A 15826-nucleotide genomic window follows, 5' to 3' on the forward strand; every position below is an offset into this window, starting at 1 on the left:
CCCATATACCTGCAGAAGGCCTCATGCAGTGATCAACAAGCAAATACAGAAAAGCATCTGTGCCACTCCACACATGGTCACGTGGTAACAGTATTGCACCAAAGCAGTTAAGCCGCACAGTGGTCGAGGGGCAGCGACACAGCACTCTTGCTCTTCAATGCTGAGTTCTGCTTCAAATCCAGCGGTGGATTGTACACCCACTAATAGGGAACGCGAGCGGGGATTAGACCGTCGTGAGACAGGTTAGTTTTACCCTACAGCAAGAAGGTCATAAAGGGTCAACATGAACTTTACTTATACCTCATATTTCTGTCTTTTGGTCTGAGTAGGTTTCATCGTCAGTGTGCAATGCATAGGCCAGCTAATATTCCTGTCCCGAGAGCCGACTGCAATAAGGTGATCAAGAGAATTGCATTTTTCCAATAGGGCTGCACAATATTATCGTATCGCGATATTAGGTGATGCAATATCCGTATTGCAAGACAAAATATCAGTTATTTTTAGTCTGGGGACCACCAATTCATTTTCTCGTAGGAGAGGTGTGGTTTCCTACAAATGTCTATCATGTGTCTGCACGTGGCCATAGCCAATTATATCATCATATCCGGTGACGTCTGACGTAACCGCTGTTAACTTTCGAGCTAAACTATTTAGAACACGGCCTAAAGCTTGATCAAAAGATGGAGTCACTGCTGCCATGTTTGATCTGTAAATAAACTTTTAAAAAAAAGTTTTATCAGTAAACGAACTACAAGCTTCCGTATACCGAATAGTGCGTCATCGTCTTGCCGTCCCTCCTCGTTCTGTGATTGGTTCCCAAATCCATGCGAAAATATCGGCCATGGTCCCCAGGCTGTTGTGCAGTTCGAAATGATTCAAGCGCACACAGCAGCCTGGGTATTCCCAGGCTAGCAAGACGCCACAATATATCACAACATCCCTAAACCTTTCATCTGACTGTGATCGAAACACAGCCAAAAACAAACAATGCATTGAGCTTATAAAATGTGCAAGAGTTCAGTTTTAGTTAAACATTTACTAACTTCAATTATAGTCTTGTGTGGATCCTGATGTAGTGTTTTTTAAGTCTTGTTTTGCAAATTGCTTCAACATCGTTCAGTCATAATTTCTAACATAGCATTTATTGCTATCCTTTCTATTTGATTACACGTCAGCAGGATCTTTAACTAAATATCTACCGTCATACGATATCATTGCATCCTTAAGCGTTAGTTTCAACAGCTGCACACCTAGTTCATCTCAAAGTCGCAGCTCTGTCTGTGTCCTCTGCAGCCCGGAGGACATGGGAACAGCTGCAGGATAGATGCGTGTTACGAGCTCCTGTCCCGCAGCAGCTTGTGCCGTTAAGTTATTCCCCTCCACTTTCCCCACTCTGCACTTCCTTCCCCAAAGCCCCATCAGCCCCATGTCAGCAGACGGTGAGCCATGAGTCATGTGGGTACAATGCGCAGTCACTCCTCGGAGTCTCCGCGCTGGTCAGACAGAGAGGGAGGGGGGAATATTTCTCCAACTGCTGCGAAGGAAGGAACAAGGTCTGCTTATTTAGGATGTAGAACTACCAGTTTTGAGAAAAGAGATCAACCCACACACGCACTAAAGATATCACAGCTAAGCAGATAAAAGAAGCTGAGTGACGGGGCTGCGCTTGTCCGCTGCAGCAAACAGTTTATGCAGGGACAGAAATGTGTATTGACTCATGAGGATCAGAGAGCTTTGAGCACAGGCCACAGGTGTCACTCACCAGCCTACACTGTGTGAGGAGTAAATCATGTGACTGCAGCAATAAATTAAACATAATGCGGTTGTCATATGAAACTTTATCATAACACTTACCAATGTCCTACAGCTGTTGGTTTTTATTTCACCCCATTTCAGTATTGATTTAGACCTGGTTGTTGAAATGCCTGGGATGACTAGAAACATTTGGTCCCTTTGGAGTATACAATGCTGACAGAGATTTGTGTGAAGAAAGAAAAAAAAAAGTATGACGATTGTAAACCCGGAAGTGGCATTGTTGCTGAAAACAGACAACAATATTGTAAGCATCATCAGGTCACTCTGCTCCCTGAAGGCTGTCGAACTTGCCCATAAACTCATCCCTGCATTAGGAAAGTTACAAATAAGTATGGACCAAAACTAACATTTTAGAATTAGTTTTTAAAACGTCTGAATAGGAAAAACTAGTAGGGCCTTTAACGGATGCCTGAAACAGAGGCACATATCAAGTCCGAGCTGGTCACATGATAATGATAAGATAAAAAGTTGACGTGTATATAAGCCTTTCTTTAAAATATATAGTTTATTATAGTGTCCTAAAAGCCTCTTTTGCACAAGTGTTGAAAATTTGCAATTTTCCAGTAAAACTCAAAACAATGTATCTGCATACCATTGTCCATAACAGATAAATAGATACATGAATAAAAGAGTTTGAGAACCAGTGACCTTCAGTGGTTAATCTGCATCAAGTGGACTAGAGATTCATCATAAGGGCCTCCATAAGAAAACCAGCATATGTGTTAGTGTGGGATAATTTATTTACTGATATTGAATGGAACTCTGCGTGGCTATTATCTAAAAAAAATGTTTTTGTTACCAATAAGATTTGTGAAGTTTGCCTCAAGATTTTGCATAGATGCCACCCTGTAAGCAGTGTCCAAATATCATTTAAATGTCTACCCTCATGGCACTGAAGAATTGATGAGTCATCTTTGCTGGGAATGTTCTAACACGCACGTTTTTTTTTTGGAAAGATATAAATCTCTTACTGTAGATTTACAACTCGACCTTAAAGCTGTAATGTTTGGTGTGTATCTAAAGAATCTCCCGCCAAAGAAACATGTAATACTAATAATGGCCCAGTTTCATATCCATAGCAAGTACTGTTGTATTTGAATCACTAATGTCCTCTTATTTGACTTACTGAATTATTGTGCCAATGTCAGAGCCCTGAAGACCAGAACTGTTTGTAACGAATTTGCACTGTAAAACTATTTATTTTTGTTTTATTTATTTGTATTTACACTGAAAACTGAAGCCTTGCACATAATAATAAATAATAATAATAATAATAATAATAATAATAATAATAATAATAATAATAATAATAATAATAATAATAATAATAATAATTTAAAAAATGGGCTACAGATATTTTTAACCATTTGAACATTCCGCTTTAGAGTGGCACACATTTGACCACAATTTGTCCCCCCCCCCCCCCCAAAAAAAAAGCTTTTGATTTGTTCTGACTCTTGCAGTGACCAGCCGCAGATGTCGATCCAAACTCGACCATTACTGAGCATTATCTCCGTGTCACAACACGCCATTACCAGGCCTTATCTCCCACAGCGGGGCCAGCTCACAGTAAATCGCTGCTACAACCAGCTGGGCTCCTTCTCCAGGCCACACAGTCAACAACAATGCAGTCTATCGGAAGAGCAACACACGCTCGTGACTGCTGCTGTGAAAATCGACATCCAAACATTATGTTGAACTGCAAACACCTTGTATCGGACCATTCTCATATAGTCAAATGATAGTACTTTTAATTGTAACACTTTACGTATACAGTACAAGAAGATGACAAAGCTAAAATGCAATGTGCCCTCAACCCCGACATCGCACAGTCAGCAGGGGGGGATTAAAGACAGGTAATTGGGCTAGAAATCCAAAAGCACGAAGGCCAAATTTTTGAGAAGGACCAAATTCCAAAGCATTGAACCAGCTCCAAAAACACCTGTGCATTGTTGTCAAAGGAGAAAAAAAAACGTACTATTCCAGTTATCATTTCTCAATATCGATCAAGCAACTCTGCATTGCCTGAACTTCTAACTTTTGCACACGAAGGAAAAGCCCTCTGCGTGACTTCTGTGTGATGTCATTTATATTTCTTGTATTTTCCTTCCTGTAACTCACTTTTAATGAAACGAGCCTCAGCTTGGCACCGCTCTCGCTCACATGTTTCTGCCCTGTCAACACTTTCTAAAGATAACACCTCCACCTCTGCTCCGCGCCTGCACCACCTCCTCCTGTCCCCCCGCCCCTCTGCTGCAGGCCGGGGTCCGCATCAAACTAAATTTAAACCCCTACACACTCGCCAGCACTGCCAGAACGCCAAGAGATACATTGAGCACATATGTCTTTCAGAAGAAATGAAATGATACAGTACATGCCTTTGGCCCGTAACTAATGTCCTCATTCAATATTATGCACATTGTACCCTGGTTACAAGTTGGCAACTCTTCACCATGTTAACCTCTTAACCCCCACCTGAACCGAGCGCATTTTCTCCAGTTTGTCTTTACCCAAATCTAAAAGCTTCATGAAAAATCTAGCGATATCATAGCGACGAAAATGAGAGGAAAACGAGGTTGAAAATGCAACAAAAAAGTGACAAAAAATATGCAAAAATATGCTGAAAAATGTACAAAAATATGCTGAAAAATGTACAAAAATATGACAAAAATGTACAAAAAATGTACGAAAAATTGCCAAAAATGTAATGAAAAAGTGACAAAAATGTAACGAAAAATTGAAAAAAAAAATATGATAAAAAAGTGACAAAAATGTGACGAAATATTGACAAAAATATGATGAAAAATGTATGAAAATATGATGAAAAAGTGACAAAAATATGATGAGAAATTGACAAAAATGTGACGAAAAATTGACAAAACTATAATGAAAAAGTGAATAAAATGTGACGAAAAATTTACAAAAATGTGATGAAAAAGTGACAATAATATGATCAAAAAGTGCCAACAAAGTGACAACAAAACAATGAAAAGAAATGTCAAATAAAGTGACTACGCAAGCAAAAAGATCAGTTTAAATGAATACATTTGTAGGTCTTAGCTTTCAAATTAGTCATTACACTGGCCTACAGGCTTTAACCTTTTAGATTTGGGTAAAGCTGAACTGGAGAAAAACCCATTTGGTTAAGGCGGGGGTTAAGAGGTTTACTGATCTTTCGCACAGGTTCCAAGAATTTCCAATTCGAGCTATGATTCTGTCACACATTTGCCCTTAAAAGAGGATCAATAAACAAACGACTGAAAGCGTGACAACCTCTGTAACATTGTCCTTAATACAATCAAATCCCCGCCCTTAACAATCCTGTGACGGACAGACAGATGATCTTAAAAATGAGAAAGGAGCATTTCAGTATCAAGACGTCAATTCCCCCTGAAAAACAACCACAATAGAACTGACAGGTCGGTCACTCCCCGAAAACACACATTGTACACCGAAAATACACGGATGGATGTAGCAGATTTCTCAATTAGTGGCAAAATCAGTGACCAATACTGGAGCGACTTTAAGGTCAGGGCTCCAAGGGATTAGAGAGCGTTAATCGAGTGCGATGAGGAGAGCGCTTGGAGCAGCTCATTGAGGCGACACTAATGGAACAGGAAATAAACTCTGAATGGAAACATGTGTAAAGCTACAGAGACTGAATAGACTGAAACGTCATGAATTATTAAAAATTCTGTCTTTCTTGTGCAATTCGTCGGTGACAAGATCTCCATATTGTGACATCATTAGTATTGTGTGCCAGGTTTTGCAAATAATTGTATGATGTTATTCCCTATGATTTCCAGTCGATATACCACAGGGAACTAGAGTAAGCAACCTCTAAGCTACACAACGTCCGAAGGTATTAGTATTTGAAAATCATTCACGTGTTGTATTTATGTAATACACATAATCCAGCCGGCTACATGCTTCATTCACTTGTCTCACAATCTACTCACAAACATCAGTCATGTCAATTCATAGTAAAAACGGAAAGGAATTTATTGACCACCATGAAAACTGCTCCCAAGACCCGCAGATGATTTCAATAAAAACACATTGCTAAAGACTGACAAAAACCCACTGCATTTCATATAAGGACTAACTTCTGAACTGAACTATTCACATCCATCCTGTGGAGCGCACGTGAGAGTGTGATATGTATACTTCATATAGGCTGCATATATTTAGCTTATGTATGCAGCAGGTGCTTTTGGTCCGGGGCAAAAGTTGAGCTTGTCCATTTCTCCTTCAGCAAGTTTAAGATATCGCATTGATTTCAAGAGGCACATTGATGACTTGACTGTAATCTAATGACCATAATACATTTTAATGGTTACTTATGCCTTTTCTAACAAAGTGGCCAGGCCCCTGACACTGACACACGCACACAGCTCTATACAAATATCTAGGGTTTTACTCAACAACTACACCCATATTTACATGGGACCCGCATCACATAATAGACAAAACTGTACATTATTCATTTGTTATTGTTCATACAGCACTCACCGATACAAGCGTGGACGCGGACAGTCAGCTGGGTTCGCAAGATAACGCTGTGCTTCTTCCCTCTCGATCTGACAAGAAAAGGCAGAAAAGATGTTAGAGTTTAGACCAAACCGTCAAGGTAGGTTTAACAACACAAAATACACACTCTCTGGGCTAAACGTTGTTAATTCTTTTCTTTTTTTCTAATCAAAAGATGCACAAGAGTCAGATGGTCACAACAAGTGAATTACAGAATTGTATCATCATCGATCACAATCATATGTTTTTTTAATGCATTTTAGGTGATGGAATGTTTCAGAAAAACACTTATTATATTTGAAATGGTTATTGTTATGTGAATGTTAATGGACTAATGATGTCACTAATGCTACATTGAGTTATATGTGATGTGTAGTTTAATGTGACTCATGTATATTGTCCATGGTCCCTGTCCAATGAACTAACAACTAATAACTGTCAATAGTTTACTTCTCCATATTGCCAAAATGTGACCAGAGTAAAGGCGTTATTAGCATCTGGTAAGTTGAATGCCAATAATCAATCAGCTGTCATATGTGTGTAAAAAAAAAAAAAACGATTGTAGTTGTTATGACTTCTTTTTAACCATTTAGCGCATCAAACGCCATTACCTTTAATCTTTTAACCCCCACCTGAACCAAACACATTTACTCAAATCAAAGGTTTTCTGAAAAAGCATCAATACAGCAACGAAAACAAGGATGAAAATGCAACAAACGCCACAAAAAAAGTGACAAAAACACAACAAATAACTCATGACACTGTTGCTCTCCAGTCGAGAAGCTTTTAGATTTGGGTAAAGCTAAACTGGAGAAAATGTGCTTGGTTAAGGAGGGGGGTAAGAGGTTGATCAGAATGAAAAAAAATATACAATTGCTCGTTTTAGGCAGGATGCTTTTCCTTTTTTCCCATCCTGATCACACATGTATTTCCTTTTGGGAGAATCTTTTTCTGTCTAGCATTCATTGTGACAAATTGAAATTTTAAAGCGTTATTCATATTGCATGGTTCAAGGGACCAATTAGCCGAGGCAAAAAGGCCTCTTGATTGAAAAGGAATAAATGATTAAATCAAGAAAAACTGTTTTTGGGCACTTGTGTCATTTACATTTAGTTTTTATTTGTTTGTCAGAGAAAGTTGAAGATTTTCCTACAGAGGGTTGCCATGGGGATAAATATCACAAGCAGTGAGCTTCCAGAAATGTGTGCATGAGAAGTGTTCCCCTATACTGATATGCATCTACTGGGCCCTCAGGACAGACAGCTGACTGAAGGAGCAGACACAACACACACTTAAACACACCTCCATTTACCAGCAGGGCAATGAGCACAATCACTCACCAATACTGTGGAAGATATGCATGTAAATATGGGAGCATGGAGGCACCGCTCTGTCCAAATATGGATTTTATTATCTCATTAACAGGCTGATAGCACCCAGTCCATGCATGCGATAGCGCCAATGATAATGGATGAGCAACAAGCAAAACACGAACACACAAGAAATGGAGTCAAATCATAAACTTTAGGGCTGTAAACAATACCAGTCTGGTAAAGAAAAAAAAAGGTTTAGGTACTACTGGTATTGAAAACATAAAAGTATTGAAAGCTGGTACCGAAAATGTATATAAAATCTTTGTACCGGTATTTAAGTTTTGATGCTGTTAGTTATCAAAATTGAAAGAAAAAAAAAAAAGTTAAAGACAAGTAAAAAAAAAAATTGGGGAAAAAATTGGGGGGAAAAAAGGTGAAATTTGGGGTGAAATTGGGAAAAAAGTGAGAAAAAATGGGAAAAACAAGTGGACAATTTATTATGATTCTTGTTGGAAATAATAATAATAATAATACTAAAGTTAGGGAAAAGAATGTGAAAAAAACTGGGAACATTTGGGGAATAATTGAGAAAAAATTGGGGGAAAAGTAACATTTAGGGAAAAAAACATGAAATACAGGGGACAAACAAGAAAAACTTGGAAAGTTTTTTCCCCCACCCTTTTGGAAATGCAAAAGAAATTAAATGAAAGGAAAAGGAATAAATTAACATAATCTGTTTTATGGTTCTATATGACAAATAATTTCTTATACGTATTGAAAAAAAGTATTGTTGAAGTATCGGTATCTAAAAAAATGTAACTGATTATTGCAAAACAAAACATTACTGGTTATGTGCTACAAGCTTCTACACAAACAGACAGATATAATTTAGCACTTGGCTGAAACAATAATAAAAAGTGTGTAAATAGTATAGTATTGCACCCAAATCACTGATTAAGAAATCTCCGGTGTAGCAGAGAGAACCAGCATGTGCAGACAAAACTACAATTATAACCTGTGCCTAAAACTCCCCACTTTTATCTAACAAGCTGTACACTGGTTTTATCAAGTGACTGACAGACTGGTCCCTTCAAAACCAGACCATCAGCTGTCACGTAGATTACTTAGTTGAGTAACTCAGAGCTAGAATCACTTTTACAAACAGAAGCGCTCGCATGGAAACCGCTCTCTTGGGCAGCCGTGGCTTTTATTGTCTGTCCCAAAGTGCCAAACATATCAACGGGCCTCTCGTCTACGCCCAAAAGTGGCTCCATAGATTTACATACAGTACATAACTAGAGTCACAGCTACATACTGAGGCTTTGTAAGTGACAATGCATTGTTTCCATAAAGCTCTCTGAGTGGGGTGATACAATACATGTCCATGCAACAGGTTTCCTTAGCAACCGACTTAAACCTATGTTTAACATGCAACAGGTATCCTACATATTGGCTACAACCCAAATAAAATGGATTTCAATTCAATCATCACTTTGTTATAATGATCAAGAGGTATAGAACATGGAAAACAAATAGATTTATCTTATTTATTTATTTTAGAGACGATTTAATCTAGGTGTTTTTTTGGTTTAGACATGGCTTACACCTAGTTAAGACTCTCTTTAGTTCAATTTAGGTGTATTTAAGACTATTCTTTAGACCTGGTGTAAATTATTCCTGATTTGGACTTGATCTAAGCCTGGTGGTAGTGGGAAGAACACATTTTATACAAATACATGAACAGCTTCGTTTAATTTAGTGGTTTAAGTTTCCTGGCAATTTGGATCATCATTTTGTATTCGGGGCTGTTTAAACTGTACCTCTTCTTTTAAACAATATATTTGATTTACTGCTCAAGAGTCTGTTCATTTGAGGAAAATCTAACATAATAAAGCGGTAGACTGTAAAATTGCAGTAGCCGGAGAAACTGAGGGTATATCAGTCCGGCTTTCCACAGCGCTTCATACTTTCCGAGGACACTCGCTTCCAAGAACTCCACAACCAGCAGCTTATGATTCTTCCCATTTGAAAAGCATCAGCTCATGTGCAAAATCTGCGTCCGTGTGTTTGATGAAGGGCCGAGCCGTGGTGGCGCTTGTCTGGACGTCCCAGACAGGTAAAGGTGTTTTGACAGTGAAGACTTGGCGTGTGCAGTTAGATGTGGGTGTGGAACTGTTCCTACCCTGTGTCATCCTGCTGAAATCCCTCCAGCTCGTCCCTCTGCTCGGCCAGAGACGACTCCAAATCCAGATAGGTGCCATTGTGGGACAGCTGGAGCGCGCAGTCGTCAAGCTGGGAAAACAAAATGCATACACAGAACTTTATTGCTTCAAGTGTAGGACAAAAAAAGCCTTTTACTGTATCTTAAAAGCAGGGGAATAAACTACTGACTTTTATAGGTTTTTCCAACAAAGGCGAATGTATTTGTTTTTTCTATTTTTTATGTGTATAAAGTATAATAGCAATAACAGTAGTAGCAGTTGCAGACGTAGTCGTCCTTTAGAGAGCCTGATGCTGTTGTAGTTGCATAGCACAGATTTATTGAACAAAGTGGCCATAGCTGGAGTTGCATTTCTCAAACAACAGATAATGGGTCGGTTTCTACCTTCAATTCAAAACATGCTCAACAAAGTTGGCTAATCCTTCAGCTAACAACTCCTGACCATGAACCTGGCTCAAGATCAGAAGACGGGTCCCCGGGCGCTGCTGACAAGATGGCTCAGTGGCATTGAAGGATGGTTCAAAAGCAGAGGACAACTCTCCCTAGGGGGACAATAAAGTAGCCTATACCTTAACCATAACTGATGTTGTTGAGTACTTTTTTGTATAGATTTTGACTGCGTAAACCGACCCTCGTCAACACATGAATGTAAACAGACTTCAGGAAATATTGCATAGTAAACACATAAGGATGATGTAGCAGATTTCTGGCAAAGGTGAGCTCTGCGAACACAGGACTCCTCAAGAATGACACTGGGACACATTTCCCTTCTTTGCCTCTTGATGTGATTCACACCCTGTTCCTAAAACCACTGCCTTGTAAAATAATGTTGTTTTATGGGCCTGTCGTTTGAACAAGTACAATGGTCCAGAAAAACTAGCTTTTCAATGTGGTGTAGTGGCTCTGTTTTCCGCATTACTGTTAAAGGGATTAGGTGGATGGAGCTGTTAAGTCTGAACGACCAAATCCAAAGTACATGAGACGTGTGATTTGTAATGTGAAATTTTTTAGCTAAAAACTGAAGTGATATGCGTGTGTTTAAGACTGACTTTTGGTTAAAAAAAAAAAGAAAAAAAAAAGATGAAATAAAATTTGCTAGAAGAACCACTCAAACTTTAGCACACATATAAATAGTTAGTAAATATAGCTAATTCAAAGGAGAATACTGTAATGATCTCATCCCCACCTCTTGTCACGTGTTTGCAACCTCGCAATCAATTCGCACTCAAGCCATTGAAATAAAAGCACTCTTTTACATCGCACATATGTGCAGAAAACCCTCCAACGCAGCAGCGGAAGAATCAGCCACCACCACCTCTCCATAGCTTTCCCTCAACAACAATGATGCCTCTGCCCGCTTTAAACTTTATCACAGGTATTAATACGGCAACAATGAATCAATGGCAAAATGGCAAATGGTACATTTTCCAATACAATATTGTATTGGTAAATCAATTCTGTATTCACAGCAAATAAAACTTTAGTTATTTATTGCGAGAATAACCAATACCATGTTCAATGAAGGTTCTTGGGTCGTCTTCTGTACTCTGTAGTGTTGAACGTTCTCATCCAAAAGGCTCCACCAGCACACTATGGTTCAGCTCAGCCCGCAGCCCAGATAAAGAGCACACGGAGTTCAGCTTGTCCCTCCCCTCTATTGACAGCTACTCTCACCTGAGTTTCAGTCTGAACGGCTCTACTCTAATGGTCATGCTAATGAGGCTGAAACTCAGCTGAAGCTGAACCTTAGTGTGCTGACGAAGCCTTTTGGATGAGAGGCGAAACGTTTGACACTTACAGAATACAGAAGATGACTCAAGAACCTTCAATGAAGATGGACAACTCCTGTACGACTGAGAGCATACACAGACACCCTGCTACCAGGTGCTCTACCATGAGTGAAATTACACGAATGACCACAGCAGGCGCCAGAAGAAGAATGCTGTTGTTCTGATAAGATGGGATTTTGCCTTCATGTTTCAGTGTAAATTGTAATAAAACTCATAGAGCCTTTGGTAATAGACTTTTGAAATGGACATGTGGCAGTCCAGTCAAGCTACATGACGACACTTGGGTCATGATCACAAGACCTGGGCTGCTCCCGGTCCTGGCCTGCTCTCTCTCTTTTGGTAACTGAGACACAGCCTGCTGGATGGACTCAGGGCTTAAATATAACCCTGCTATATTTACGCTCTGAGGCAGCAGCGTGCTCACAGGAGCTCAGAGTGGGTGTGTCCACTGGAGCCCAAGAGGGGGACCAGGTTGGAGCAAAATCTAGAGATCAGCTTTTGGAGACCTTCTGCCGATATTCTTCCTCAAAAATTATATTATAAATATTATTTTATTATTATAAGAATACAGAAAAACTGTAAGACACACAATTTGTTAAAAGCACTAATGTAGAAATTGAAATTACCTTTTTTTTCCTTTTTGTTTTACAATGTGGAGGTGAACAATGAACATTCATCATTGTTTTAGTGTTTTAGTCACAAAGTGGTGATGAGGGGTCTCGAGATTACTTCAAGATATCATTTTCCCAAATAAAATTAAATGGCATCAATTAACTATATCAACAAACAAACCATGTTTTCAATCTTGAAATGAGAGCAGGCTTTGGGGGGGTTAAATCATTATAGTTATTTTTGAATTATCAACCAACATGGCTAAAGGGAAAACATTCAAATTCAAGCAATTGGACACATTTGGTTTCCTAATGAGAGTTATAAAGTTAATATCTGGCTTCCTTTCACTTTCACCATAATAAAACCCTCTCCTCGGTGTGTGGTCATTTGCTTATAGAATTTGCATAGGTTTCATGCAGCATGCCTGACACGACATCGCCTCCTCTCCTTGTGTCAGGATTGGACCAAAATGACCTCCTATAGTCGTGAATTAAAAGATGAACTACAACACACTCTAGACGTTTTTTCATGACACAAAGACTGCTGGGTAATCTCAGACAAAGGACTGAACATATTGAGGGGTCGGAGCTGAGGGGGGGTCTGGCGGGCTTAATAACAACCTGCCCCAGTGCCCCACTTCTTCATAAGCACTTTTTTTTTAACCACAAACACAATCTGTTAACATTATTCAGCAATAATATTTATGTTCCACCAAATTCATCTATCATGGTTATTGATGAATAAGTGTCAAGCCTTGTTCAAAACATGTCAACCTTTTAAAAGTCAGACCATAACAACTATCGCGAGCTTATTGCTATAACAACAAATATGTCTCAGTAATAGAAATATTAGCTCGATGAAACACTAGATTTTAATGGCAAGATCTCCAATGGGCGTCTCTTTCCAAAAACACTTCATTTAGGCAAGAAGAGGAACAACATAACAACATAAATCATGTTTGAGTGGCAGCTCCAGGACAACCACACGCTCCTCGCAGCAGTATATTTTGCACTCATTTCATCAAAGTCCGTCAGCAAGCACAACAGGGAGGCTAACACAGAGGGCTTGGGGAGTAATTACGAACATGTTAAAACAACAGAGAGACTGGCAAACTGTTAACGATGCCTTTACGTAACCGGGAACTTTAAGAACTTGTGCATTATACCATTCAAAGTCACAAAAGCATGCCGCGCTTTAAAGACAGAGGAGGGCGTGCTCCCAGCTGCTGTAAAATAGGCCAATATAGATTTAATGTGAGGTCACAAAATAATTCCATTAATCTACATTTATATATACATTTATATTGTTTGGAGGGGAGTAGATTACGGAAAGTGCTTAAACTCAGCAAATGTCAAAACTGTAGCTTTGAAGGTAGATCTGATGTGCTAATTTGTTGTCATCAGTGAAAATACACTTGTAATGCTTATGACTTTCAATTCAAGATTTAGAAAACCTCACTCTCAGACATACAGGGGACTTGCATGAGAGTAAAAGATTTGGTGGGATGAAAATTAATTTGCCAATATTTCCAAACCACATAGCAGCCTGCTCCCGGTGACCCAGCGACCCTGTCTCACCTCAGTCGTCCAACACTAGTGCATGAACACAGTGAACAGACCAGTGGATTCTTAGAACTGAAGAAGCCCAGTATAGATGTCTACTTTTTCACAACTTTTGCCGCGAAAAAATTTGCAAAGAGGCACATTGTTATTATGTGGTCGTAAAAATATGATACACAGAAAGAAGTTAGGCAACATCATTTTTTAAAACGTCAGAAATAGCAGACGAGTGGGCAAAAGACAGTGTAGCTGACCGCAAATCTGGATAAAAAAAATGCTAAATTGAGGAAGAAAATGATCTTACTTAAAGGTGTGGAGGAACAGAAAACGTAATAACAGCTGATAACGTATTAACACTGTTGTGCCAACAAGATAATAATGATTTGCCACTGTTAATGTAATAAGCTATTACATTATTGTCTGGTTCTTACATTATTGTTGTATTATTGTAATACATTCATTCAATAATGTAGTTTTGACTTTATTTTCCTAAAATAACACATTAACCAATGCTTTTGTGCAGTTTTCTCCTAAATGTTATTTTCTGAGGTCTGTACTGTTTTTTAATCTCTAATGTTTATTTGTTTTTGTTTTCACTTGCTTTCAACTCACTCAGCAGTGAGTGAGTGAGTGAGTGAGTGAGTGAGTGAGTGAGTGAGTGAGTGAGTGAGTGAGTGATGTGATAAAATGCCATGACTTTAAAGGAACAGGCCACCATTTATACTGAAATATGTTCTTACCTGAGCTTAGACGAGTTGAGATCTATCTATCTATCTATCTATCTATCTATCTATCTATCTATCTATCTATCTATCTATCTATCTATCTATCTATCTATCTATCTATCTATCTATCTATCTATCTATCTATCTAAAACGGTGGCCTGTTCCTTTAAAGCAATGCTAATTGTGCTATCCATATCAATCAATCAATCAATCAATCAATCAATCAAAACCTTATTTATAGCGTGCTTGTCAAAGTGCTTTACAGATTAAAAACAAACCCAACTTTGCGTATAAAAGAAGATCACACAAAATAGACTGCATTCAAAATAAAAATGTTGGCATGTGCACAAGGCGAATCAGCAGTGGTGCTTGTGCCGTGCATTTAAAGAAACGTGCTGTGACAACGCATGGACAGTGAGGTGGAATGGATGGATGTGGAAGCAGCAGGGAGAGGTCAGGAGAAGCGGCGCAGCCCGAGAGAGAACAAAGTGTTGAAGGGATCCAGACAGTGACCACAGGAATTCTGGGACAAGTGACCTATACTTTACATGTGAAGCAGCCAGCCATACACATACTCTACTATCATCACAATATAATCATACTGTAGCACATGCCTTCCTGTGAGATGCGAAAAACAAAGAAAGGAGTAGCCAGTTGCTCACCTGAACAAACAGGTAAAATCACGTAAGCTGTATATGGTATTTTAAGATACTTAATTTTTGCATCTGGTTACAGTCAAGCCTCGTCTCTAATCAAAAAGCAATACATTTCACAGTGTCCGTTGTACATGTCTGATGCGCGGGAGCAAAATTGCAAACAAGAACAGGGGCCTGTGCCATGTGTCCCTGTAGAGGTAGTAATCATGGGCTTTTCTGCTCCTCAGGCAATTTTTCATTTGTGTTGTGGTTTTCTAAGATGGTGCAAAATACATTGGTCTGGAAAAGCACTCTGCTGTTGAAAGCTGGGTTACTGTCTACAAATCCTTCTTGGCTCCCAACAAGTTATAGCCTACACTCAACAGCTATGAAAGAGTGCTCCAACTAATGCTATTTTAATGTGAAGCCCAACATAATATGGAGTTAATGCAATCTAGAAGCAGACATACTATAGACAGGCACAATAGAACTTGTGATTTCAGTGTGTGATCGCTGATCAGTGAACTAGCTGAACAAACAGTGGACCTGATCAGTGTTCGCTTCATGTCAGTATTTTGAATATTACAGCAAAGCTGCACCATGCAGTGGCTCACACTCACATCAGT

The 15826-nt window shown here is 39.1% G+C and overlaps 1 protein-coding gene across 3 annotated transcripts in view; it reads right to left on the reverse strand.

Moving 5' to 3' along the window:
• The window catches only part of fhod3a (formin homology 2 domain containing 3a), a 38387-nt gene that overhangs the window by 21729 nt on the left and 832 nt on the right, over positions 1-15826 (reverse strand). For all 3 annotated transcript variants that reach the window (XM_079570689.1, XM_079570691.1, XM_079570690.1), the window contains exons 2-3: positions 9841-9950; positions 6328-6395 (exon numbers count right to left, since the gene is read on the reverse strand). In XM_079570689.1, coding sequence (XP_079426815.1) covers positions 6328-6395; positions 9841-9950 — 178 coding nt within the window. The remainder of the gene's footprint in view (positions 1-6327; positions 6396-9840; positions 9951-15826) is intronic.

This window comes from Gobius niger (genome assembly GCF_951799975.1).
Source record: "Gobius niger genome assembly, chromosome: 14".
NCBI classification, from domain to species: Eukaryota; Metazoa; Chordata; class Actinopteri; order Gobiiformes; family Gobiidae; genus Gobius; species Gobius niger.